Source organism: Pelophylax lessonae, assembly GCF_965119305.1.
Source record: "Pelophylax lessonae genome assembly, chromosome: 4".
NCBI lineage: Eukaryota > Metazoa > Chordata > Amphibia > Anura > Ranidae > Pelophylax > Pelophylax lessonae.
In genome coordinates, this window is record NC_138771.1 from 607869462 (window position 1) to 607897410 (window position 27949).

General features: G+C 46.3%; 1 protein-coding gene across 1 annotated transcript; it reads left to right on the forward strand.

Moving 5' to 3' along the window:
* The first annotated feature begins 114 nt into the window (after positions 1–114).
* On the forward strand, positions 115–27880 carry GTF2F1 (general transcription factor IIF subunit 1). The gene is made up of 14 exons (XM_082255515.1): positions 115–184; positions 1019–1063; positions 2633–2679; positions 6521–6593; positions 8340–8533; positions 8630–8800; positions 10017–10225; positions 12604–12742; positions 13026–13090; positions 17499–17612; positions 17699–17772; positions 18054–18195; positions 18285–18408; positions 27548–27880. Exons 2-14 carry the CDS (start codon positions 1052–1054, stop codon positions 27750–27752), a joined length of 1569 nt encoding a protein of 522 aa, XP_082111641.1. The 5' UTR covers positions 115–184; positions 1019–1051; the 3' UTR covers positions 27753–27880.
* Positions 27881–27949: the final 69 nt, after the last annotated feature.

The window sequence follows — 27949 nt, forward strand, 5'->3', positions numbered from 1 at the left end:
CTTCTGCGCATGCGCACGGACGACTCCCATCCGCTGTTTTGTGATGCTCTATCACCGGAAGTGACGAGGTCCGATTTTTTCACGGGTCCGACAAAATTTTACAACAACGGTCTTCTGTGTTGTAACACCGGATAATTCTGTGACTGGACGGAGTGAGAGGAAGACAGAAGCCCCGAATATACCGGTAATGTCCACCTCGGCCGGTCCTCAGTGACCCCCAGTGTGCAGCCATTGTTCCTCATTCTCCCCATCAGCTTTGAGTCCCCAGCTCAGGTCATTCCATAGAGCATTATCCATGTCTCTAGTAATCCTAGTGAAGTGAGATGACCTGTCCTCTATTTCTTCTGCTGTGCAGTCTCCAGACCCCCCCCCCCTTTATCATGTAACTGGTGACGTAGAGAGGAGTCATAAGACACAGATTGCAGCCAGTGTTCAGGTATTCTGACAGCCGCGGGTCCTGGCTGTTGTTATACAATGTTTGGCAATGCAGATTGCTCTGTCTGTTTAGCACTGATGGGGGAATGTTTGGGGTTCTCTACCTATAAGTCTGGCCAATGCTATTGCTGTGTTATGCTGCGCCTGCAAAGTACCCCCCCCCCCCCCAAGTCACGCCTAGATGTTCTGACACCCTTCTATATCCCCATAGGTGTGCGCAGCCTATTGCATTAGGGTGTGCACCCCAAAGTTTAAATACACATGCATGTGTTTGCCTACATGTATATGGCCCCGGTACATTACTCTCCCTGCTGGCAAAGAGAAATAGAAGTGTGTGGCACTTCTCTTATGGCAGAGCAGGTCCGAGGGAGATCTTTCCCATCTCCTCACTGGCAAACAGAACGATAATGCTAATGTGCCCTAGGTGATTAGGGTGTGCCCAGGCACACCCGGCACACCCTGTGCGCACGCCTATGTATATCCCCCAGGGACCTCCGTCCTTGTGTCATCCACACCTCGGTATCTTCTCCTACCTGTGTCTTCCTATTCATCAATTCCATGATTTGTATCTTCTGTATTCCAGGTGTGACGCTCAGGAGATAATCAGTTTCCAGCTATGACGTCCCTGGTAAGTGTCCCATCATTGTTACCATCATACAGACCGTACACAGGAGCTCCATAGGTGGGTTCAGTCCCGCAACTTGTGTTTTAGGTGGTTAATATTATTAATATACAGGATAAGCGCCAACAGTTTGCGCAGCGCTTTACAACATGAGGGCAGACGGTACAAGTCAATAGAGGAGGAATCAGAGGATTTCCTCCATAGAGCTTACAATCTAAGAGGGAGGGTCAAGTGATACAAAGGGTAATTACTGGTAGGGATGAGCTGATGGAGAAAATACAAGAACAGTTGCTAGGTGGGATAGAGAGAGGTTTCCAGGGATCTAATGAAAGTAGACAGATTGGGGTAGGGGAGTTCCATAGAATGGGAGAGGCTCGGGAAAAGTCCTGCAGGAGGTGACAAGAGGAACTAAGAGGACAATAAGGTTGGTATTTTGAGACTAGGTTACTGATGTAGTTGGGGGCCAAGGTATGGATGTCTTTGTAAGTTGTTAGTATTTTGAATTGAATTCATTGGGTGAGCGGGAGCCAATGGAGGGGTTGGCAGAGTGAGGTAGCTATGGAAATGGTATGTGAGCCGCTCAGGTTTAGAAGTCCCCAGTCCACTGCTGTGAGTGCCGGCTAGGGAAGGAGCTCGTCCTGGCCCCAGACATCAATGTGTAGTGGGGTCGATCTTCCGGAAGCAGACCCACTAGTTATGGTGCATGGTAACCTCAGCCGTGGCTCCAAACAAGGCCACACCCCCAACATGTTTTGCTCCGCCCATCTGAGCTTAATTATGGGAATGTTCCCCATGATTAAGCTCACAGAGGAGCAAATACACTGGGGGCGTGGGCTGGTTGGAGCCCAGGCTGTGGTTGCCAAACACCATAAGTAGTGGGTCTGCTTCAGGAAGATCTACCCCACTACACAGAGAGGAGTAGCTGACACTGAGCGGTTGGTAAGGTGGATGAGTCTGGCAGCAGCATTTATGATTGACTGAAGGGGGGGAGCCTATGTAAAGGTAAGCCAATGAGGGAGTTTCAGTAGTGGAGGGATAACAAGGGAGTGAATTAGAAGCTTTGTGGTGTCATTGGTTAGGAAGGGGCATATTTTGGACATGTTGCAGAGGCAAGCTTTGGGCAGTGATTGGATGTGGGGCTGAAAGGAGATTTCAGAGTTCAGGATTACTCCTAGAACCCTGGCGTGCGGGGGTGGGTTGATGATTGTGCCATTGATCTTGACAGATCGGGGGAAGGGGCACATGGGGAGGGAATATGAGCTCGGTTTAGGATAGATGGAGTTTGAGGCTGTGGTGTGACATCCTGGCTGATATCTCTGTTAGTAAATTAGTGATAAATGGTTAGATCTTTGACATAGTTGACTGAACATTGTGCTCGGCCAAATCTGCAAAGTTTCACTTTATGCACTTCTACTGAAAACTTCTATTAGGACTTTAAAAGCAACCAAATGTAATTACTAAAGAAATGATCCTAAACTTTATTGTACACAATAATAAAAAATCACAATGTAGTGATAAGCACCCCGGACACATTGCCATGTTGGTTCCTGATCTCACCTGGTCTTTGTCTTGCAGGGGGGAAGCAGTCAGTCTGTGACGGAGTACGTCGTCCGCGTTCCCAGGTGAGAACCAATACAGTGATCCAGGGACTGTCCACGGAGGTCTGGCTTTATTTTATTTACAGTCCCCAGGAACTGACCGTGGTGTTTTCCCATAACTAGTCCAAAGCCAAGAAGCAGCTGCTGATGTCTGACATGAGCGGTTTATGACGGTGATATGGGTTCCAGCAGGGGAGCATTTTAAAGAGACAACACATGGGATGTTATTTTGGTGTGGCTCCTGCGCTGTCTTGGAGAATCAATAATAACAATATTTATCCCTGATGCTGCTATAGTGACTGAAACCTTTAGCTAGTAATCTAGTGTGTATTGGGGGGGGGGGGGGGGGGAATACTGCGCTTCAAGGATATTGTATTATGAACAATACATTCTCAATATATAACTGTTATATGAATTAGAAACTAAATGAGTAAATCAATTCAATATCTATGGACCATCAATATCACTCTTGTGTAAAAAAAAAAACGGATACTATATATGCATAAATAATCAATATTTAAGACAATAATCCAAGGTGCACAGTGACTGTAGTGCACCTTGGATTATTGTCTTCAATATTGATTATTTATGCATATTTAGTATCCTGTTTTTTTACACAAGAGTAATATTGATGATCCATAGATATTGAATTGATTTACTCATTTAGTTTCTAATTCATATAACAGTTATATATTGAGAATGTATTGTTCATAATACAATATCCTTGAAGCGCAGTATTCCCCCCCCCCCCCCTTAATAAACACATGGGATGTACTGCAGAGTTTTACTCAATGTGTTTGTTTTTTCCTCAGACATATACTGTACTTTTTTGCAGTAAACCATATTGCAGGCCAGAACACACTGCTTTTGCTTTTTTTTCCAGTTTCTGTAAACTTTATTCATTCCACTAGATGGTCATTCTTGTATCATTTGCCCCTGGACATGACTCCTTTCATATGTTTTTCCTTTAATCAAAGGAATTACGCCCTATTTTAGCTGTGTCCAGCTGGAGTAATGATGCAACAATGGCCACAAATAGATGATAATGGAAAAGTGCAGCGCTTAAAAGGTTAAAAAACAGATCAATGGATAAAAGCAAGAGTCCTTGAATGGCACAATCAATATCTTAAATAAGGGAAGTAAAAGTCCGATAGGAGATTCCAATGAAAGTGCTCAGTGCTAAATGACACACAGGAAAAATGTGCTTTCAATCGGTGCAATCCTTCACCAAAGATACTAGCCTCTCAGCTGAGGGCTGTGAATAAACATCCTCAAACACTCCCAGCAATGTAAATCTCCCGACCAGGACATCAATCTCAAGGGACATCCCTTCGTCTCAGGTTATAATCACAATGATCCCCATAAAGAATGAAAAAGGGGCAGATCATAGTGCATTATTTTTATAACATATCGTTTATTAATGATAAAAAGACAGCCTCTTACTTGAAATGAATGAAACACGAGCAGTGTACAGGAACAGCTGATCTCCGGACAGAGCAAGACGCTCTGCCAACAGGGACTGCGAGTGACGTCACAATCTCCTCCCCCTTCCGCACGCGTATCGTCCGTGGGCGGGACTTCTTCAGCGTATGGGCGGAGGGACGGACGTCACTCATTTATCTACGATCCACGCTCAATTAAGCATCGTTGCTGTCATAGCAACGTCGGAGGCCGGACCGGAAGTGCCCCGGGGCCCGCTACACAAAGGAAGCTGATGCTGACCTCGGAGCAGGGACAACATCCTCAATATGCACCGGAACAAAAACACAGGCTCAAAAACCAATATCGCCCATTATTGTTCAAGAGCGGGGATATTAATATTAAAACACAAGTAAACATATTTGGGAACAGATACCCATAAAATAAGCCTAACAGGTTATATATACATGAGGGGATCATGACATGTCACCCGCAGCCCCTGTATACAATAGCTTAATTTGAATGTACATATGAGTCTTTAAATACAATAAAAACAATAACTCAAAACCACTAGAGACATATGTTAAAATCATTTGCATGTAAGAATAAAAAATATTTGCATGTAAGAAATATTAAAGTCAAAAACATAAAATTGATATCGATTAAAATCAATACCAATAAAATCCATATATTGATAAAAGAGGGGGTAAAAAAGAAGGAACTACCGGTCTGAGATAAAACAGTTGAGGTCGAAGTCCACATTTAGACCTCTAGGAACCCCAACCTTTGTCTCAAAGATCAAGTATGATTCTCGTTTACTATTTTGTCGTGTGAAGTTACCTCCCCCTCCAATGTTTCTTGACCTTCTCGATCCCCCAAAACTTTAACTCTTTGGGGTCTTTATTGTGGAATTGTTGGCCACAAATAGCCTGTAACAATACAAGTCCAGAGGCAAACCGTTCAATATTATAGCTCACTTTAATTGGAAAGTCAGAGTAGTCAAGCCCTTAGTAACAAAGTAAAATATAATCAGTGGGGTGCACAGCTAATTATTTTCTTGCTAATTAAGGTAACTCCAGACAGATTGTACTGGTTACTATTAAATTTTTTCTAAAGGAATTTTGTGCATTAACCACTTGCTACCCGCCCGCCGTCAAATGACGGCAGAGCAGTGCAGATATTGTTCTGGGACGCCGTCATATGGCAGTGTACCAGAATAGCCTCTCTCTCGCGGGCCCCGGGGGCACACAGAGCAGCGATCGTGACCGCACCGTGTTGCTAGGACACGGTGCGACCCCAATTTCAGTAAAGTCGATGACACGACTCTGTGCCCATGGGATCAGCTGTGTCCAATCACAGCCGGTCACATGTAAATGAGGAAGTGCTGTTATTCAGCTCTCCTCGCCTCACACTGTCAGTGTGTGATGCGAGGAGAGCCGATCAGTGGCTCCTCCTCATAGGGGAGACAAGTACAAGTAATCAGGGCACTGATCATCAGTGCCCTGATTACACAAAATGTAAATAAAGTGCCAATTACTTCCCACCATCAGTGCCCACAATCAGTGCCCGTAGTGCTGCCAGTCAGTGCCTGCTCATCTAGGCCGCCCATCAGTGCCACCTCTCAGTGCTCATCAGTGCGGCATTAGTACCTCCTCATAAGTGCCACCTCATCAGTGCCGCCTCATCAGCGCACATCAGTGAAGGAGAAAAATTATTTATTTTCAAAATTTACTCACAGAAAATAAACTTTTTTTTTTCAAAATTTTCTGCCTTTTTTTTTTTTTTTGTAAGAAATAAAAAACCCAGCAGTGATTAAATACCACCAAAAGAAAGCTCTATTTGTGTGAAATAAAATGATAAAAATTTCATATGGGTACAGTGTAGCATGACTGCGCAATTGTCATTCAAAATGTGAGAGTGTTGAAAGCTGAAAATTGGGCTGGGCAGGAAGGGGGTGAAAGTGCCCTGTAGGCAAGTGGTTAAGGTAAAAAAAAAAACATTCTGCAAGCAGGTCATTCCTGCCCCCCCCTCCTTATCTCCATCTAGTGCTGTGCACGAGAGCAGAGGCTTTCTCACATCACATCCAGTGAGGAGGGATGGTGCTGCTCTCTGTGTGTCTATGGACACAGCCTGCTCGAAAGCAAGCCAGCACAAGTGCCCCCATTGAAAGCAGTTTGCTATGGGGGCACTCTGCTGGGGGGAGGAGCCAGAAGTGTGGGTGGGGGACCCAAAAGAAGGAGGCACAGGACTGCTCTGTGCAAAACCATTACACACAGCAGGTAAGTGTAACGTGTGTTATTTTTTTTTTACATAAAATTTAAACCTTTACAATCACTTTAGGCCGGAATTAGAAAAAGAAAAAAAAATAATTTGGCTAACAGGTTTACCTTGTAAGTACCTTTTTATAATTTGTACAGGGGTAATTTCTTATGTTCATCTCATACAGGAACCCCAGTAAGAGGTACAATGTCATGGCCTTCAATGCTGCAGATAAAGTGGACTTCTCTACATGGAACCAGGTACACTACATTTGCTCTATACACCAGTCTGTAATGTCTTCCCGATGTGTAATCAGTCATATCTGCTTCTTTTAATGCTTTGTTAAATTATCACATGAACCTTCGAGGTTCTGCTCTTACTTCCTTCGTTAGGTATGTTGAATGTTCCATTGAAAGCATTTTGTTATATCTATCCAGTAAAAGCAAAACATACCTGATAATCCTGACAGAAAACTTGGGAGCTGATAAACTTCTCTGCCTTGTGTCTACGGATGGATCAGTTACATTGTTATCGAGTATCATTGTTACTGACTAACCCCCCGTACTATGGAGAAGAGGAGGGGATGTTCTGTAGCCTTGTCCTAGGGTGACAATGCGGATCCTCCACAGATACAGTTCTATTGGGAGTGTTGTCACCCTGGGACAGGAAATGTTTTATTGTGAGCTTCACACAATGTGCAGCAATTCAGAGCCCGGTTTATTTTCTGGCTGGAAAATGTCCAGCATCTTCTAACCTTTTCTTCCCATGCCTTACTGTCCCTGGACCACCCTTTTCATTCATTGGATTTTAGGTCTTTTGAACATGGAGCCTGAGCATTACATGTGTGCTTAAAATTCTAATAAAGGTCTGTGGTATTTTTTTTAAAATAACAAACATGTTCTACTTCCTGCTCTGTCCCCTGCCAGCGCTCATGGCTTAACCTCCTTGATCAGTGCCCCCATTAGAAAGCTGCTTGCTATGGAGGCACTGGTGAGTGCTCACTCGCAAGCCCCACTCCAAGCGCCTATAAGACGCACAGAGCTGCTGCTAGGCCCTGCTCCCCCACTCTCTCCTCATTGGCTCACTGGCTGTGATTGAAAGCAGTGGGAGTCAATGACTCCTGCTGCTGTCTCTGCCAATATGGACAGAGACTCATGACAGCCAAGTCTCCTGTGCACATCTCTGGATCTAGAGTGGGCTTAGGTAAGTATAAGACCCCTTTCACACTGTCCGCTCCGTCGGCGGACTCCGTTTTTCTCAGCGGGGGATCGATCCGCCGATCCCCCGCTGAGCAGGGGGATGGCAGCGCTGTCAGATCCCCGCTGTCCTCTACGGGGGAATCGGATGAGAACGGAACGCCTGTCCATTCTAATCCGATCCGCCAGACAGATGGAAAATGGGGTTTCCATCCGTCCGGATTTGACGGACAGGATCGGATGGAAGCGGGTGTCAGTGGACATGTCTCAGCTGACATCCGCTGCCCCATAGAGGTGCATGGAGCATCCGATCAGTTCCGCCTGAAAATCTGACAGGCGGATCTGAACGGTCCGCATGTGTGAAAGGGGCCTTAGGGGGAGAAGCACACAGCTTCAGCCTTTACAACCACGTGAACAGTAGGGGGTGGTCTGCATGCATCCACTCCTCCAGGCTGACACCCACCTGACAAGGCATTTTAAAGATCGCCTATCCTTATTATCCCCGACATCCATTTTTTCGGATTCTGTTTAAGAGCTACAGTTCCCTGAAGAATCTTCACATCCAGGCTCCCCTGTTGTTTTGGATGCCTACACACCCCTCGCACATTTAGTTTCATCCACCAGTCCCTGCATCACTACTGTGTTTGAGTAATACCGGTTGAAATGGATGGAAGAGAGGCTGCTGGATACTGTAAAATGGAATGTTGTTAGCCTTAGGTCAATGGATATGAAATGTGTTGTAGATATTATCAGGACTGTTCCATGACATACACTTCGACTTAGAGGCAAATGTTTTTCTATACAATCCAGGCTCGCATGGAACGTGACTTGAGTGCTAAGAAAATGTACCAAGATGAGGAAATGCCTGACTCTGGGGCTGGGAGCGAGTTTAATCGCAAGCTGAGGGAGGAGGCCAGACGTAAGAAATACGGCATCATTCTCAAAGAGTTCAAGGTGGAGGACCAGCCCTGGGTGCTGAGGGTTAACGGCAAGGCTGGACGCAAGTAAGTCGAACACAGGGAGATGTTCTATGACTCTTAACAAGGTGAACCCATGGCCTTGTTTAAGGACAGCAGTCAGTGTGTGTCTTCTCTCTCCAGGTTTAAAGGGATTAAAAAAGGTGGAGTGACAGAGAATGCCTCCTACTTCATCTTCACACAGTGTCCAGATGGAGCGTTTGAAGCCTTCCCCGTTTCCAACTGGTACAACTTTACTCCACTGGCTAAGCACCGAACGCTGACTGCAGAAGAGGCGGAACAAGAATGGGAAAGGTAAGGGCCTTGTTTATTGATAATATATACAATTTAAAGCGGAGTTCCGGCCACAAAAATGTTTTTTCAATAAAAATACCCCCGGGACAGTCAGGGCTAGTACATTCCACAATGGATAGCCTCTGTACTGTCCCAGGTCGCACTTACCTTTTAGAAGAAATACTTACCTTGAAAATTTCTTCTCCAGCGCTGCCATCTCGGATGTGGGCAGCTGAAGCCAGCGCGATCCTCTTCTGCATTCTCTTCCGTGTCCTCTTCTCTCAGAATGCGCCTGCACCGGCCCCGATCGTCACTTCTGGTGCGGGCGCGTCATCCCTCCACAGCTTCTGGGCATGCCCAGAAACTGTTTAAAGGGAATGAGGCGCCCTCACCGGAACTGACAAGCGGGGCCGGTGCAGGCGCATTGATTCCTGGGAGGGATGACGTTCAGCTCCCAGGAATCAATGCAAAGAGGAAGTGACGGCGCAGGCCGCGGCCGCAGAGAGAGGAAGTGGAAGAAAGGTGAGTATGTTTTTCTTCAATAACAAGGTAAGTAAACAAAAAAAAATCGTAACTATCCATTTGTTTTTCAGGTGACGAAAAGCGGATGGCCCAAAATCGACTATGTCGATTTTGTGGCCGGAACTCCGCTTTAAATAGGCCATTAAAAGATAAAGCGAAGTCTTTATTTTTTTTTTTTTTAGGGGGCAATTGTGTTAACTCGTGTTGTAGTAGTAAGGCAGTCCAGTGAAAATAATGGGCTGCCATAGCTTCCCCAGATTTCAGATGCATCACAGAGTTCTTGCTGCAATGCACTATGTTGGGGTTCCTTTCAAAGGAATGTCAATGTTGTGTATTGCGTGTTACCACATTTTCTTGCAGTGCAAAAATTGTAAATGTGCCCTATGGCCTGACAAGCAATTGGCGAGTGTTTACATTTTCCCTAAGTAAGGAAATAGTGTAGCACCTAATATACATGCCTGCAAATTGTCCTCGAATGAGAAGATAGATGCAGGAACTAAAGTGACCACAAAGTGGCGCTGTTTTCTTATTTATTTATTTTTTGGGTTGTTTTTGAGTGCAACACTGAGCGCTCTTATGTATCATTTTCCAAGAAGCAAACTACATGCTTCTTTCCTCCAGTGTAGAATAATGGCAACATCTAAAAAAAAAAAAAAAAAACAATGGCAACGGCAATCCAACACGCCTTAAATTTCCCTTCAATGTTTTTGTTTAGGCGAAACAAAATCCTGAACCACTTCAGCATCATGCAGCAGCGTCGCCTGAAGGACCAGGGCGGAGAGGATGATGAGGATGAGGAAGGTGGCGGAAAACAAGACAAGGGTGGGAAGAGCAAGAAAAAGAAGAAGAGTGACCTGAAAATCCATGATCTGGAAGATGAACTAGAGATGAGCTCCAGTGAGAGCGAGGGCAGCGGAGATGAAGGTGAAACACCACAGGAGATCCAGCTTTAGGGTCGTCTGTAAAAAGAAATTGGTGGGTGGAGTCTTGCGTCAACCTGCAGTCCTCAATGAAAGGATCAGGTCATCCAAAGAAGATACATAAAGCGGTAGTATACTCAAAAAAAAAAAAAAAAAAAAAACCCTGCAAGACAAAGGCATAATGAGCTAGTATGCATCGCAAACTAGCTCTTTATGAAATACTTACCTTAAAACAAAGCCCCGACACGGACCACCGGACACCACTGTGGGAACGGACATGCTCCCATGCGCGTGGGGGATTAACTTTCTGGCAACTTCCCGGCAAGGAACTCTGAAGGTCCGCCGGACCTTCAGAGCGCATGCGCCGCTAGCGTCAGCGGCTGCATGCAGTGCAAATATCTCCTAAACCGTGCAGGTTTAGGAGATATTAATTGTACCTACAGGTAAGCCTTATTATAGGCTTACCTGTAGGTAAAAGTCACAAAAATCGGTATACTATCACTTTAAAGGATAAGTTCACTTAAAAAAAAAAAATGCACATTTTTTTGCAGATACGCTGACAGGAAGAATCGATGAACTACCACAGCACTTCAAAGTTTTGTGGCTCCAAGCTGCGTCCGACATGGCCCTACTACCAACACCAATTCAAGTTTTGTGTCTCCTCCCACTTGTACTGCTTGGTTTTTATGACTAGCTAAGCAGAGGGAGTAGGTGGAGACATAAAACTAGAATTGGTGTAGGTAACAGACCCAACCACAAAGCGGGGGTCTGTTACATATTGGCAGCACTCGGTGGAGCAAATAGAAAACCATCATTGTAAGTAAATCAAGTAAAAAGCTATTCCTCTTCTTTTAAAAATGTCAGAATCAGAGTGCCCGGAGTTGGGTTTTAAGTTCTAACAGCCTAAAAGCAATAACCATGAGGTTCCTGCAGTTGCATTTATTATGAGACAAATTTCTATTCTCTGTGGCTTAAGAGCCACTTGGACCCTTGCTGTAGCTATGGCATTGACTTGGTCCCAGAGCATGCAGTAATTATTGCACTGACCCAGAACTGGAGCTTGCTATAAGGGCTTTTTCACATGTGTGCCAATACCCTGTGTTAGAGCCCCATTTAGACAGTGTGTTTGAACCTCTTAACCGCCCTTCAATGCCTGCCATGAAAATTGCAATGGGCACCACACAGTGCAGTACACACCGGTGTGGATGCGTTGTGTTAAAAATTAAGCAGTATGTCACTTTCAGGAGGCATTGCTGCTTGTCAGCCATCTCCAATAATTAAAATTTTATCGCACCTAAATAATTTATGGCATGTTAGTGGAGCATTTAAAAAGTGTTGTGGGCTGGGTAGAAACAGCTCATTCTGTCTACATCACTTCCCCCCAGAAAAAAAAACACCTGCATGGGCGTCTGACAAACTTTTTTGCTGCTTTTTCAACGCTTCAAAATTGCAACAAAAATGCTATATAAGGGCTCTTTCACACGGGCGGTCCGATCAGATCCGCCTGTCAGTTTTTTAGGCGGATCTGATCAGATGCCCCATTCATCCCTTTGGAGCAGCGGATGTCAGCGGTGACATGTCTGCTGCCATCCGTATCCGATCCTGTCCGTGAAATCCGGACGGATGAAAACCCTATTTTCCATCCGTCCTGGGGATCGGATCGGATGAGAGTGGACTGGCGGTCCGCTCTCATCCGATTCCCCATGGAGAGCAGTGGGGGCTGTGACACCTCCCTCTCCACACTGCAAGCGGAGACGGAGCTGTCATCCGCCGGCTCAGCAGGGATCGCGGATCGATCCCCGCTGAGCCGCACGGATCCGCCTACGGAGGCGGACCGTGTGAAAGAGCCCTAAGTGTGCTAATTAGGGTTGCTTCATTCTTCATAATCAATACATGTGTGATGAAACCGGAAGGGTAAGATAAATGAATACAGAGAATAGATGTATTGCATTACGTTTAACAGACGAGTGAGCGTCGCCCTCCGATCTCCACTATCCCACTTATGTTTATTAATGCATCATTAGTATGGCCTCGTGGTCAAATCATTTACAGTGAAACGCATTCACAGATGGTGGTTTCTTTGGGTGGAGACACCATGTTTGCATCCATACTTTTGATGCTTGAATAAAAGTAATTGGAAGAGTGGAGAGCGGAGTGTGGCTCTCATTCGTCTATGACTTGTAACAATGAGGCAGGGTGAGCTTCTTTGAGCGGGCACCCTGTTTATTAATGGACAGGTGAGAGGAACAGGTCCGGAGCAGTGCTGCGGGTCTGGGATGTTGCAACTATTGCATTGCATTACATTACTATATTTCCTTTGATTCATACAAGGGTTTATAGATGTGCAGTACCCATCATTCAGTCAATTGTCTTTCATTTAAGATGAGAGTCGGCCAAAGACTCAGAAGCAAAATGCAAAAAAGAAGAAAAAGAAGAAGCAGGTTGACGATGAAGCCATAGAGGACAGTGATGATGGCGACTTTGAAGGACAGGAAGTAGACTACATGTCTGATGGGAGCAGGTAATAGAAACTCGTGTTTTGTATTGATTTATATCATCAGCAAAACATATTGCGAGTACTGTGGTTTCCTGCAGTACAATATGCTGTCAGGAGTTTTAATAGTTGCTATTGCAATGTATTGTATACTCCATGCTGCTGTTTTCCTCAAATTGGGATTACCGATCACTAACATCTTTTTGTTGTAATTTGTTACTTTTCTTGGTAAACTTTCAACACATTACATGGAAACAAAAAGAACATATGGCGGTGACAAACTATTGACCTTTACTTTTTCTTTCTGCAGCAGCTCAGATGAGGAACTTCCTGGCAAACCTAAAGTCACCAAGGAGGATCAGGATGTTCCTAAAGGTAAAATAGAAATACGCTCGGTTTATTCTAACCTGGGAAGCCTTGTATTTGCAGGCCTCCCGCATTTAACCACTTCCAGCCCAAGCCAATTCTGGCATTCCTCTCCTACATGTAAAAACCATTATTTTCTTTTTTTTTGGCTAGAAAATTACTTTGAACTCCCAAACATTGTTTTTTTTTAGCAATGACCCTGGGGAATAAAATGGCAATCGTTGCAACTTTTTCTCACACGCTATTTGCACAGCAATTTTTCAAACGCATTTTTTGTGGGAAAAAAAAACTGTTTTATGAATATAAATTAGAAAAAAAAAACACTCAAGTTAGCCTGTTTTTTTTTTTTTTTTTTTTTTTTTTATATAAATGTGAAAGATTATTTTACGCTGAGTAAATAGATACCTTACATGTCACGCTTTAAAATTGCGCACACTCGTGGAATGGTGCCAAACTGCGATACTTAAAAATCTCCATAGGCTACGCTTTAAAAAAATGTACAGATTACCTGTTTATAGTTACAGAAGACGTCTTGTGCTGGAATTATTGCTCTCACACTAACGTTTCCAAGTAATACCTCGCGTGTGGTTTGAACACGGTTTACTTATGTGGGTGCATATGGGGACGGGGCGCTTTAAAATAATGTTTTATTATACTTTCCCTTTTACATTTTTTTTTTATTACTATTATTCCTTTTACAAGGAATGTAAACATCCCTTATAGGAATAGGGCTTGACAGGTCCTCTTTACAGAGAGATCTGGGGACCCCACATCTCTCATATAGGCTGAAAAGTCTGAGATAGAAAAAAAAAAGCGATGTCAGCCTTTCCAGCTAAAAAAAACCACAGTGTTTACATCTGCCATTGCCAGAAGTGACGACATATTATGGTGCCCGGCCTCCGAAGGTCCTAGAGATGGCCGGGGACCATCTGGCCCTCAGTCAACTCTATGGTAAACTTCTGCCACTTGTCGATTCATTCACTGGCTCGCTGATTGCATGGGCGAGCCGGTAGATACACTGGAGGTTGACGGTATGGGGGGACGTCCCCTCCCACTGCCTGTAAAAACAGTCAAGCGGCTGAACAGCTGCTATGATTGTTATTACTTTGCAGGGAATCGCCAGCAGAAAAGAATATCTGAAAGATGAAATAAGAGAACAAAAGGAGTTGCAAAAGAATGGCTCAAACAAAGGTTTGTAGAAAAAATAGTAAAAATACACTTTATAAATACGATGGCAGATACATGGCTTACATCTGGGTAATTTGCCTTCCTAATTTACCCTTCACATCTGGTAAGAGACATGCCTCACCTCATCTGTCACGCTAGAAACTGTACTATGTGAACCAGGATACTCTCTGGACTGTTCATTCATTTAAACTGGCTAGTGACATGGGCTTTTAGCCAAAAGCAATAAGCCTATCATGAAGGGTGCTATACTGAGACTATATACAGCCATGACTACAACTCAGGAGTGAGCCATGTATCTTCCGTCGTGAATGAAGCTGTAATCAAGGCTCCCAGAGGGCTCTCCTCCTGCCCTTCAAAAGCATGGGGATGCAGATAAATTTGTGCTGAACTCCAATTGTTGCCGCCTCCGTCCAGGCTAGGGGTGACAGGTGCCAGAGAAGTTTCCCCATATAGCAGCCAGCTGAGAGGGATGGCGTCACCGCCCGAGTGTGGGGCGGAGCGAGAGGTTCGGGTGTGTGACGTTAACGCATTTCACGTGACCCAGCACGCTTCGTCAGGGCATAATTACGCTGTGCGTCCCCTCCCTTTTTATACCCGGACACAAGGCCAGTAATTGGCCAATATGCGTGCAGATACAAGGAGAGGGCGCATTGTATCTGCGCGCATATTGGCCAATTACTGGACTAGACTGTTCATTCATTTAAACTGGCTAGGGACATGGGCTTTTAGCCAAAAGCAGTAAGCCTATCATGAAGGGTGCTATACTGAGACTATATACGGCCATGACTACAACTCAGGAGTGACACATTGAAGTCTAATAAGCTTCACAGCTGACTATCTTCTGTGCTCCCTAATTCATTCGCTGGGGATGGACAAGTGATTTCAGTACATTCCATTTATTGTGAACTGCTGTATCTCCACTGGGTCGCCCTGCATCTACAATTTCCCAGCATTCTGGGTATTATTGTGTGGTTCATTTCAGCTTTTATACCGCCTTAACTTGATTCAAGTATCACCTTGTCCACTGATTCACAGGCTTGGAATACAGGAACAGTTCCATTTGTTGGTCATCCAACAAGCGTACCCTATTGGCCTGCCAATCTTCCCTATTTGGGCCATATGACCTCTCAGACCCCACACAAGTCCTGTCTATACTGCAGCTCAAATAGGAGCCTTTGAATGGAAATAGGGGCTTTCCCCTGACACGGCATTGTGGGTGGTTTTGGAACTGGGAGGATTGTCATTGTGAGGGGGGAGGTTGTGCGCAGCTTGGGTGTGGGGTGGAGTGATGCAGAGGTTCATAGTGTGTTTTTAATGAGCTGGGACGTGGTTTATATTGGGACAGAGTTCACAGACTTCTGAATATACCCAACATCATTGTTTATTTTGGTTCTATATATGTGACAACCTCAATAAAGTGTATTTTTACAATTTTTTTTCTACAAACCTGTGTTTGAGCCATTCTTTTGCAACTCCTTTTGTTCTCCTATTTCACTATATTGCCCAGTTGCTTGGCTCACCGGTTATATTACCGATGGGTATGAAAATTATATAGGTGGTACATTCCTGCCATGATTTTTCCAGGGTGGGCTGTATTTACCCAGGGATAAAAAAAACCCTCCTTTTTTTTCTTCAATATCTGAATGATGTCTGCAGCTGCAGGCATCATTCAGGTATCTCCACTCAAAGTCCAGGACGTAATATGGTGGTTAAAGATAATGTCATTCTACCCATTCAGGGGATCTATACAGCCTCTTCCTGACCCTCTTAAACTTGGCATCTTTGTTGGGCACTCCTAAATCTATGTACATTGCATGACAGAGTTTACATAGCGTTCATAATGTTATCCTCTATCATATGACCATGCTTGGATCTAGGGATTAGCCACTGAAGCCCAAGCACTGCATCTTGGGACTCCATTACATGCTCCTCCAATAACCAGGTATTATGCAGTTGCTGTGATGTAGAAAGGAGTGCCAGGGAAGTGCTGGTAAGGTATTTTTGGGTCAGAGAGTGGGCTTTAACTGCTTCAGGTCCACCTTATAGGAGTTTTACTGCTACAGGGTGGCATTATGTGTGGCGGGTGCATGGTACTCGATGTCCTACGACACCCACCAGTGATCAGGCAGAGACACAGAACTGCGATCTGCCTATGTAAACAAGGCAGACCGCCGTTCTGACAGGAGGGAAGTGATGGAGTTTGTGTCCCCGGGAATAAATTCCATCTCTTCCCCTAGTAAAAATCACCTCACACTGGACTGGATACTCACCAGCACACTCATGTACCCCATGGCACATCTTTTGAGTTTGTTGTGTTATTTCTTTGTGCTCAGGCCCACTCCTGCGTGGGTCAGGCCTCCTGGTTTTGTTCTTGTTTTGTCTTTGATTTTGTCAATGAGATTTAAAAAAAAAAATAATCGCCTCTCACGGTATAGTAAAACACTGGCTAGGTATAGAGTTAACCCCTTCTCAGCCAGTGTCGGTACAGTGTGTTTTTTTTTTTTTTTTTATACCACTGATCACTGTATTAGTGTCACTGGTCCCCAAAAGGTGTCAGTGTCAGAATGCGCAATATTGCAGTCCCACTATAAGTAGCTGATCAACGCAATTACTAGTAAAAAATAAAAATATTCCATAGTTTGTAGAAGCTATAACTTATGAGCAAACCAATTAATATACGCCAATTGGGTTCTTTTTTTTTTTTTTTTTTTTTTTACCAAAAATATGTAGCTGAATACATATCAGCCTTAATTTATGAAGAAATTCGATTTTTTTCAATTTTTTTTATTGGATCTTCTGGAGGTCAAGAGGTTAAAGAGATTCTGCCCTGTGCAGAGTCTTATTTTACTGGTGGCTTTAGGCAAAAAAAAAAAATGTATCTCCCATGTGAGCTCTAGAGACTGTTGTATTAGCTGTGAGCCAGTGGCGCTCTGATCTACAGCAAGGTGCTATCAACCCAACACCTAATGGACTACTTGTGTCTGAAGGGGAGGAGGTTTTCTTGTAAGTTGGGGAGAGGATTCAGGGAGGCGCTACCAGTGTGACAATGACCATTTCCTGTGCAGTGAGTTTACTCCTATTAGGTGACACAGAAATCTGTACTGACCAGAAGAGGTGTCCCCCCTCCCTGAAGTAGGGGACCAGTATTATATATGTAATAGTAGGTAAGACAAGCTTACATCTTATTAGATTGTGCTGTTTGGCTGGAATTCTGCTTAAATGTTGACAGGGATTGATGAGGCAAGCGAGAGCAGTGAGGAGAGCGAAGAGGAGAAGGTGGAGGAGGAAGAGGATGAAGAGAAGAAAAGTTCCACACCTCAGGAGCGGAAAAGGAAGAGAGGAGGTGAGGCTGGGGATGAGTCTCTCTGGAACACTTTGAAGGGGGGGGGTTGTTAAGTCTCTTTAATGACACTTGTTTTTCTACCACAGACAGCAGTGAGGAATCGGAGTCGTCCGATGACAGTGATATTGACAAAGAGGCTTCTTCAGCTCTTTTCATGCAGGTATCCCTTGTTAAATTAGAAGCAGATATTTTTTTCTTTAGCTATGATGTCATCCCATTATCACCTAGTGTGTTGCATCATACTTCACTGGCCACTTTCTTGGTCACTTAGATCCAAACTGAAAGTGGGTGAAACTGTGTATGTGACAAGTTGTCAGTGATGGCTCGCTTACCTCTGTCCTACTAGGTTTCCGTCATTCTACATTATTTGTATTTATAGATGGTCCTCTGTTTGCATCTTCAAGCTGTGACGTGTTTATTTATTTATTTTTTTTCTCCTAGAAAAAGAAAACTCCGCCGAAAAAAGATAAAAAAGGGGGCTCCAACAATAGCTCCCGTGGTAACAGTCGGCCTGGTACACCGACTCCTGATTCCGCCAACACCTCCAACACTCTCAAAGCTGCGGCCAGCAAACTGGAACAAGGTATATCCAGCAAGCTTTGATCAGCAGCCCGAGTCTTGAGTTGTCCCCTCCACCCATCTCTAACACCTTCTCGTCTTTCTGTCCACTAGGTAAACGTGGAGCTCTCCCACATACGCCGGCCGCAAAGCGCCTAAAAATGGAGTCTGGGCCTCAGAGCACATCTGGGAAATCGACCCCACAGCCACAGTCAGGAAAGTCCACTCCATGCAGCGGGTGAGCGATAACGACATATATATCTGACTTTGTCACACACAAATTCTCAATTTTTTTTGAGGTTTTGAAATGTCTTTAAGGGCCCCAATCTATTCCATTTGAAGGGTTGGGGGGGGGGGGGTGTGAATAATTGGATTTTTGTAAGAACTTGCCGTAAAATCCTTTTCTCCGAGTCCTCTGACAGACGCAGCGCTTAATGCTTCTTCACTATTGGGTTATGCGCCATCTACAGGAGTACACTAGGCAGTGAAAAGTTTTCACTCGACTCGCCTATAGGGGCTGTCCCTTACAACATAACCCCAGACACACTGTGCTCTCAAATCAGTTTTGTAGCAAGCAGTGAAAGAAGACCCAACCAACCCCATATAGAAGGGCGGGAGCTGCATCTGTCAGAGGACTCAGAGAAAAGGATTTTAAGGTAAGTTCTTACAAAAATCCAATTTTCTCTATCGTCCTCTGACAGACACAGCAGCAATGCTTCTTCACTATTGGGACGTCCCAAAGCAGTGTAGGCATGAGGGGTGGGAAGAACGCAACCAACTGTTAACGTTCATCCAAGGCTAAAACACAGCCAACTGGGTGACACAAAAAAACTCAACCCAAAACAGGAGCTTACCCCAAAACAAAAATTCACCCCCGCAAAGAGAAAACCAAGTCTCCTTGTCAAACGGCAGCCTGCAAAACCTTGCAGCCAAAGGCAGCATCTGAGGATGCCAACAAATCAACTTTGTAGAATTTGGTAAAAGTGTGAACAGGTGACCAGGTCGCCGCTTTACACACCTGAGCAACTGAAGCCTGATGGCAAAAAGCCCAAGAGGCACTCAACGCTCTCGTAGAATGCACCCTCACAGGGAACGGAGGAACCTGACCCTTCAATGAATAGGCCTGAACAGTGGTCTACCTGATCCATTTTGATATGGTCACAGATGCAGCCGAACCCTTCAGAGATCCCTCAGGAAGGACAAACAAAGAATTAGATGTCCGAAAAGACTCCGTGGCTGATAGGTAGACCCTGATCGCCCGAACCACATCCAGCAAATGCAAGGCAAATTCCTTGGGATGCTTGGGCTTAGCACAGAGCGAAGGCAAAACCATATCTTCGTTGAGGTGGAAGGCAGACACCACCTTGGGGAGAAAATATTGGTTCGGTCGTAGATCAACCTTATACCTATGAACGACCAAATAAGGCGAACGGCCGGACAGAGCTGCCAACTCACACTCTGCGGGCAGAAGTGATAGCCACCAGAAAGGCAATCTTCTGGGACAACAAAGGCAGAGAAATTTCCCTAATATTTTCAAAGGGAGGCCATTGAAGAACAGACAGAACCAAGTTCAGATCCCAGTGAGGCAAAGGGGATCTTCTTGGCGGAGCCAGATGACGCACCCCTTGAATAAAGGTGCGGATCAAAGAATTAGTCGCCAAGGGGCGTTGAAAGTAAATGGCTAAGGCCGACACCTGACCCTTAATCGTGCCTAAAGCCCAAGCATTGATCAATACCCTTCTGTAAGAAGACTAAGGGCTCTTTCACACGGGCGGTCCGATCAGATCCGCCTGTCAGTTTTTTAGGCGGATCTGATCGGATCCTCCATGCAGCTCTATGGGGCAGCGGGTGTCAGCGGAGACACCTCCGCTGACACCCGCTGCCATCCGCATCCGATCCTGTGCTGAAATCTGGACGGATGGAAACCCTATTTCTCTATCGCTCATTGACAGACGTAGTCCTCGGTGATACAGCACCTTCGGGTTATGTTGCCTCCACAGGAGTAGGACTAGACAGGAAATAAAATGCTCTGGCCACACCCTAGGGGCAGTCCCAGAGGGTATATCCTCTCTCTCTCTCTGCCTCAGCAAATCAGTTTTTTTCTGTCTAGTCAGGAGTAAGGACCTAGATACCTTGCTGGGATCTTCGGTCCTGGCAGGATTTTTTTCTTAGAAAAGAATTTTTTAAGACAGCTTTTTTTCTCCAGTGTTCCTGTGAGATCTTCAAGCAAGAAAGCTGAACTGGGCGACGGGCTGGATGTTGAGATCCAGTGGTCACCCCAGTTCAGCCTACGAGCGCGTGCAGGCCATAGCTCCGCGCTGGGTCGGCCGCGACATAGTCCCACTGGACGGGGACTGACCCTGCGAGTTAAACGTCTCGCTGAAACGCCAAAGACCATGAGTCACGGCGCCCGTATTGGTCGACAGCCCTCCTACCTCGGTGGAGAGGGGTACTGTCAGGAGTTGGCGCCCGCCTGGTTCCGGTATGGTGAGTAGTATGTTCCCCCTTTCCCCCTGACGGGTCTTGTGGTGAACGCGGGCCCCTCTCTGTAATGGTAAGGATGGGTTCCCCTCTATCCTACAACATGTCACAGATCCCCCTAATTGAGTGTGATTTTTGTGTACAAGAAGCCAGGAGGCTTGGTTTGGGAGCTGACAATCTAATTGTAAAGATGTGTAAATGATTGTAGTCAGTGGCAGTACTAGAACTTTACTGTGATAGTATAAGGTATCCTACCTGTCAGTAGCCACAGGGCGATGTCTATACATGTATACTGCATTCCAGATCATTCCTCCAGCTAAGCAGCGGACCGCATACGGCCCGCTAGGGTCCGGTACCTCCGACCACGCTGACCACCATGAGGGTGAAGGGTTGTGAGGCCGAGATCCTTCTGCAGACATGCCGCTATTCTGTGCAGGCCGCCGCCATTGTCTGGTAGATCGCACGAGGCCGCCATTTTGGTGTAGCCTCGTGTCTCCAGCATGGGAGCGGCCATGTTTGAGGTGACTCAAACACCTCATGGAGCCAGGGGGAGGAGCCGGCAGGCATGTTAAGGGGCGGAGCCGCCTCTTTTACCCAGGAAATAGGGCCAAAGACTTCCTGTCTGTAACAAGACAAGCACTGAGCAAGCTGATGAAAACTTCTGTGCATCAGGGATGAGCCTTGGGGTCTGTCTCTCTCTCTGTGGGGTCCAAAAAGGCAGGTAACACTGAGGGGCGCTGTTGCGACTGGGGGACACAAAAAAAAAAAAAATTTTTTTTTTTTACTTTGTCATTTTTTGTCGCTGGCAAGTGTCTTGTATAATCATTGACCCTGCTGCATAGGTATCCCCACCTGATCCCCTCAAGGTGGCCACAGGACCCTCCAGTACCCCACTTGTTTTTAATGCATTATCGGCAATTTTGGAGTCTTTGGTATCCCGGGTGGAGGTGGCCTGTCAGGGACGGGGGTCAAGTAGCGACCCCCGCCTACCCCTATTGTTTATCAGATACTTCAGATACGGATTCGGAACTGGTCAATACAGTTGCAGGTCCCTCTTAGGGGGCTGTTGTCTCAGGTAATATCTCCTCAGCAGTGAGGAGCACGTTTCTGCCTCCGCCATAGCACAAGAGTGGTGGATGCACTAGTTGTGTCCGTCCGGGAAACCTTTAGTCTTGAGGTTACACCGGCAGAGGTAGCTGAGACTGAGATTCCTTTTTGGTACTTGTTAGCCTACCAAAAGGGCGAAGGATTTTCCTTTACCCAAATGGGGTCGTTTTGAAACGAACCCCTGTTATTTCCAAACGCATGGCTAGGTGCTATCCGTTTGAGGAATTCCTGTTTATAGGATAGACGGTACCACCTGCTGTCTTGCCACAGACTGTTAGGATAAAAAGACCTCGTAACTAACGAGGACCTTCCTTTTCTGCTCATATAGAGTTGTTCGTTCCGCGAGGGGGGGCGATAAGGCGAAACCCTCCAAAGCCCCTTTAGAGGGGTTTCAAAGGGCGCTGGTCGGGTAAACAAAGAGTCCGGCTCAGCCAAGCCTGAAGAATATAGCGCCCCTACCCATCTCTGGGGTGGGGGGGGGATGTCTTCACTGGTTTCTGGAGGACACAGGATCGAGTTTCGATCACTTCCACCGGTGCGATTCTGCCCTTCTAACATTGAACGGTTTCAGGGGTTCTATTCGAACCTATTCACAATGCCCAGGAAAGAGGGCAAGGTGCGTCCAAATCTGGACTTGGGAAGAAATAGAGTCCATCCGTACAGTGGTGGCCTCCCTGCATAAAAGAGATTTCCTGGCGTCCATAGACATTTAGGATGCCTATCTTTATATCCCCATCATCGCAGGACATCAGCGTTTTTTCGCTTTCCCAAAGATCATCCCTGGTTCCCACCAGGAGACTGAACTATCTGGGCCTAAGGTTGGATACATCCTGGGCAAGAGAGTTTCTCCTTGCTGGGAAACTCCAGAAGGTTCAGTCAACGATTCGGATGTTGCTGTCCGTCAATTGGCTGGGACTGATGGTGGCCTTCTTAGAGGCAGTACCGTATACCCAGTCTCATACCCGAATTCTCCTGAAGGAGATTCTTTTTTAATGGAATCAGAATTCCGATTCCCTGGACAATCGGATCCGGTTGAGCGAGCGGACCAGGAAGTCTCCGATGCTCAACCAGGGGAAGTCATTTCTTCCGATAGTATCCAGATTACCAATAAGGGTATCGGAACTGAGAGCGATCAGATTTTGTCTGATTTACTGGATCGAGCAGCTCTAGAGCAGGCCGATTCGGATCCAATCGCATATGGCCTCTTCATCCAGAGGTTTTTTCCCTAGCTGTCCCTTCATTGGGACATCCCGGATGTGGATCTGTTGGCACCTTGGCCTAACAGGAAGGTGCGGAGGTTTGTAGCTCGCGCCACGATCCTCTAGCGGACGCAGCAGAAACGCTGATCGCCCCGTGGGGGCAGTATCAGCTACGGCATGCCTTCCATCCTCTCAAGTTGCTGCGGGAACTTCTTCGCAGGATAGAGGTGGAGGGAATTCCAGTTATTCTGGAAATTCTGGATTGACCTCGTCAAGCCTGGTACGCCGACTTGGCGAGGCTAGTCGCGGACGCTCCTTGGAGACTTCCTCTCAGGGAGGATTTGCGGTCTCGGGGACCGATCTTCCATCTTGCTTTACAGTCGCTGGCTTAATGGCCTGGCCATTGAGACCAGGTACTGAAGGACAAGGGAGTGTCAGCTTCAGTTATTCCTACCTCCAGTTAAAGCAAGGAAAGCGACTTCCAGCACATGGAAGTCTTATATTGGATTTCCCCAACAGACCTATTCTGTGACCCGAATTTTGGTCTGTCTGCAACAAGGGGTTGAGCAGAAACTATCCTTGAGCACGACCAAGGGTCAGGTTTTCGGCGTTAGCAATCTTCTTTCAAGAAACCTTTGGCTAATCATTCCTTGGTGCGGAATTTCATCCAGGGGGTGCGACATCTGGCTCCGCCAGTGCGCGCACCCTTACCGCCTGGTATCTTAATTTAGTGTGGTCGGTTCTTCAGAAACTTCTCTTTGAAGATATTAGGGAGATTCCCTTGCTTACATTCCCAGAAGGTGGCCTTCTTGGTGGCCATTACTTCTCTACGCAGGGTGTCAGAACTGGCCGCATTATCCTGTCGTTCCCCAGATCTGGTGGTTCATAGGGATAAGGTGGTTCTTCTTCCGAATCCATCCTTCCTTCCTAAAGTGGTTTTCGTAAGACGGACTCACTTTTTGTAATCACGGATAGCCCTTGAAGGGGGTTGCCTGTGTCTGCCGCGACCATATCTACATGGATCAGTCAGACGGTGGTACAGGCTTATTCTATTAAGGGTCGGAATCCTCCGTTCCCTGTTAGGGCGCACTTCACTCGAGCGCTCAGTACTTCCTGGGCCTTTCGCCATCAGGCGTCAGTGGTCCAGGTATGTAAAGCGGCCACCTGGTCGTCGGTACATACCTTTACAAAATTTTAAAAAATTGATGTCATCGGCGGATGCCTCATTTGGCCGAAAGGTTTTGCAGGCCGCAATTTGAGGAGACCGGTGGTCTACCTCGAGGGTTTTTTTCTGTTTGAAAATTTTTTTGTTGAGTCTCATCATTAAGGATGAGCATTGTAAACTTCTAGTTGGCACCGGTTGGGCCTTCTAGATTTGGATTTGATTTCCATTTTCCCACCCCTCATTTGTGATACTGCTCTGGGACTTCCCGAAGGTGCTGTATCACCGAGGACTACGTCTGTCAATGAGCGATAGAGAAAAATGGATTTTTGTAAAATCTTACCGTAAAATCCTTTTCTCTTAGCTCATTGACAGACGTAGTCCCCGCCCCTCTGTTTTTTTGAGTTGGGTTGGGTTAAATTCTCTAAAGACTGCTTTTATGACATAACTGATTTGCTGAGGCAGAGAGAGAGAGGATATACCCTCTGGGACTGCCCCTAGGGTGTGGCCAGAGCATTTTATTTCCTGTCTAGTCCTACTCCTGTGGAGGCAACATAACCCGAAGGTGCTGTATCACCGAGGACTACGTCTGTCAATGAGCTAAGAGAAAAGGATTTTACGGTAAGATTTTACAAAAATCCATTTTTTCCATCCGTTCAGTAATCGGAGCGGATCAGATCTGATGAGAGCGGACAAGCGGTCCGCTCTCCTCCGATCCCCCATAGAGGGCAGCGGGTGCTGAGACACCTCCCTCTCCGCTCTGCAAGCGGAGACGGAGCTGTCATCCGCCCGGCTCAGCGGGGATCGCGGATCGATCCCCGCTGAGCAACACGGATCCGCCTGCGGAGGCGGACCGTGTGAAAGAAGCCTAAGACTCTTGCCACCGAAAAAGAGCGAGGATGCAACTTCTGCGATTCACACCAGGCAAACGATGATAAATCTTCCTGGAAGTCGCCTTCCTAGCTCTCAAGAAGGTAGGAATCACAGAATCCGAGAGACCCATGTCCCTCAACACCTGGCCTTCAACAGCCATGCCATTAAAGCCAGCGACCGTAAAGCAGGATGGAATATCGGCCCTTGAGACAGCAGATTCTCTCGCAGAGGCAGCCACCAGGGAGGCTCGACGACCATCTTTACTAGGTCTGCGTACCAAGACCGGCAAGGCCAGTTTGGGGCCACCAGAAACACTGGCACATTTTCCACCGCCAGCCTGCGTAGGAACCGTGACAAGAGCTGAATTGGAGGAAAGGCATAAATTAGCCGATAGTGGCTCCAAGGCACCACCAACGCGTCTGTGGCGTCGGCCAGAGGGTCTTGAGCCCTGGCCACAAACCGCCCTACCTTTTTGTTCAGACGAGACACTAACAGATCCACCTCCGAAGTTCCCCTTCAGGCACACAGGAGGCGAAAAACCTCTGGATGCAGGGACCATTCTTCCTGATCCAGAACCTGACTCGGGTAATCCGCCTGCCAATTCTCCACACCTGGAATGTGAACAGCGGAGAGAGCCGGAACATGATCCTCGGCCCAAGTCAGGATCTCGGCCACTTCACTGGCTGTCCGGGCACTCTTGGTGCCCCCCTGATGATTGATGAAAGCCACAGCCGTGGCATTGTCGGATTGTACCCGAACCGGAGAGACTAGTAGCCGAGGCGTCCAATGGAGCAGGCAGAGCTTGATCGCCCTGAGCTCCAGGACATTTATCGGCAAGGATGTTACCTCCGTCGACCAAACACCCTGGACACAAAGATTGTCCAGCACTCCACCCCAGCCCGACAGGCTGGCATTGGTGGTGACCACCGTCCACAACAGCAGCAGAAAGGACCTGCCCTGGCTCAGAGCAGGCGACAGAAGCCACCACGAGAGCACCGACCTCGTGAGACTGCTTAAACAGATCATTCTGTCCAAGGACTGCGGGTCCTTGTTCCACTTGACAAGAATCTGTTTGTAGAGGCCTCGTGTGAAACTGAGCAAATGGGACCGACTCGAAGGTCGACGCCATCAGCCCCAGGGTAATGGTTCTTTTGTTGGTATGTGGCGCTGCCTTTCCAACTGGCAATAAATGCACTAAATTGCTGTATATAATTATGCTTGCCAATAAATATATACACATATATTTAGTGTATTTCAAAAAAGTATACACACATAAAATAAATATAAAGTGCGCTGTGCTTTAGACCAAAATAAAGGTGCATATATTTTCAGTGTGAAGTGCTGAATAGTGCAAAATAAAGACTAGCTATGCCAGTGTTTTATAACTTTTATTCTTAGAAGGTGCTTATATAGTGTAAATATTTACAAATTTCGTGAAAAACCTCTGTGCTTAGTGAACAAACTGTACTCCTAAATGTGAAAAAATTATATATACCCCAGGGGGGGGTTAAAATATTTGTGAAAGAGTTTTTAAAGTGCCGTTAGTGTTCTGGCCCAATTGTGATTGCCAGTTGCCGCCGAGTACTATAGGGGTGCTGTTGGTGCCTATGTCTGGGGCCCCCCAACAAGTATTGCACTCACCCTTTAGTTCCCCTTAGAGGTAGGGGTGTTGGCTATGTACAATCACGGGTCCTGGGGCTAACCTGGTGTGGTGGTGGGATCGGCTGTAAGTTCCTCTCTGAGGGTCCGCAGGATCTGGTGGACTCTGGTGACAAACATGGGATCCCCCATAGCGAAATCTCTACAGTACCAAAGAAAAAGCAGTATAACTCACAGTTTTGAATCGAGCTATTCAGCGGGGAAACGCCGGAACACTTCCACGTTCCACGGCTCAGACTCCCCTAACTGGAAGTGACGTTTGACGTTCTGAATTCCACCCAGATTGTAGAGAAAAAGGGACTCACATGACCATCAATACTTCCTTTCCATCCTGCAGTGCATGTGCTAGTAGGAGGAGTCAACCGGAGCCAGCACATCACTGCAGTTATACTCACTGCAACAGTGATGGACAATTTGCAGACATCAAGTGAACCATATAAGACACTGGACCAGATGTTGTGTGTTACAGGGTTTCCAATCCAGATCACATTCCACAGCATAAAATACTAGTCCACATACTAGCTGCTGGGGAGGAATTCCGGGGTCCCATAATTCATTGGGCAGAGGGAGAGGCTCTGCAGCTAACCCTTATCCAGATGAAACTGGCTCTTTTGGAAGTTGTGTGCCCCACCTAGAACATAGTAGCTGTTATTGATACTCCATAAAGCCTAGGTGGGCCTGTCTATGATAGTCAGTGGGTCTTGTGGGAAGCTTGGCATCACACCGACACTGGGTGTGCCTGCTGCAATTCTCCAATAAAAATTCTGAAGCACACAGTTGGGAGAGGAGGGGGAGAACTTTAAGAAGCCATTTTTCACCAAGCACCAAGAAACGGATGGGACAGAAACAGCTGAGGCTGGAGTCCTGCTTTAAACATTTTCCTCTTCTCTTTCCAGGGATATCCAGCTTACAGAAGAGGCTGTTCGGAGGTACTTGACCCGCAAGCCGATGACTACAAAAGACTTGCTGAAGAAGTTCCAGACCAAAAAGACGGGACTGAGCAGTGAGCAGACAGTGAACGTGTTGGCCCAGATTCTGAAGAGACTGAACCCCGACCGTAAAACCATACATGAGAAAATGCATTTCTACCTGAAGGAATGATTACATCCTTCCAGCAAGAGCTCGTACTTCCTTTTATACTCATTGGAATCTGATTGCGAACTTGAGAGTGATACTGGTTATTACAAAGGAAACTTATACTGTACTTTCAGTTAATACAGATTTTAAGATCCTATTATTATAAAGGAAACTTATACTGTATTTTCAGTTACTACAGATCTTAAGATCCTTGCTTGATG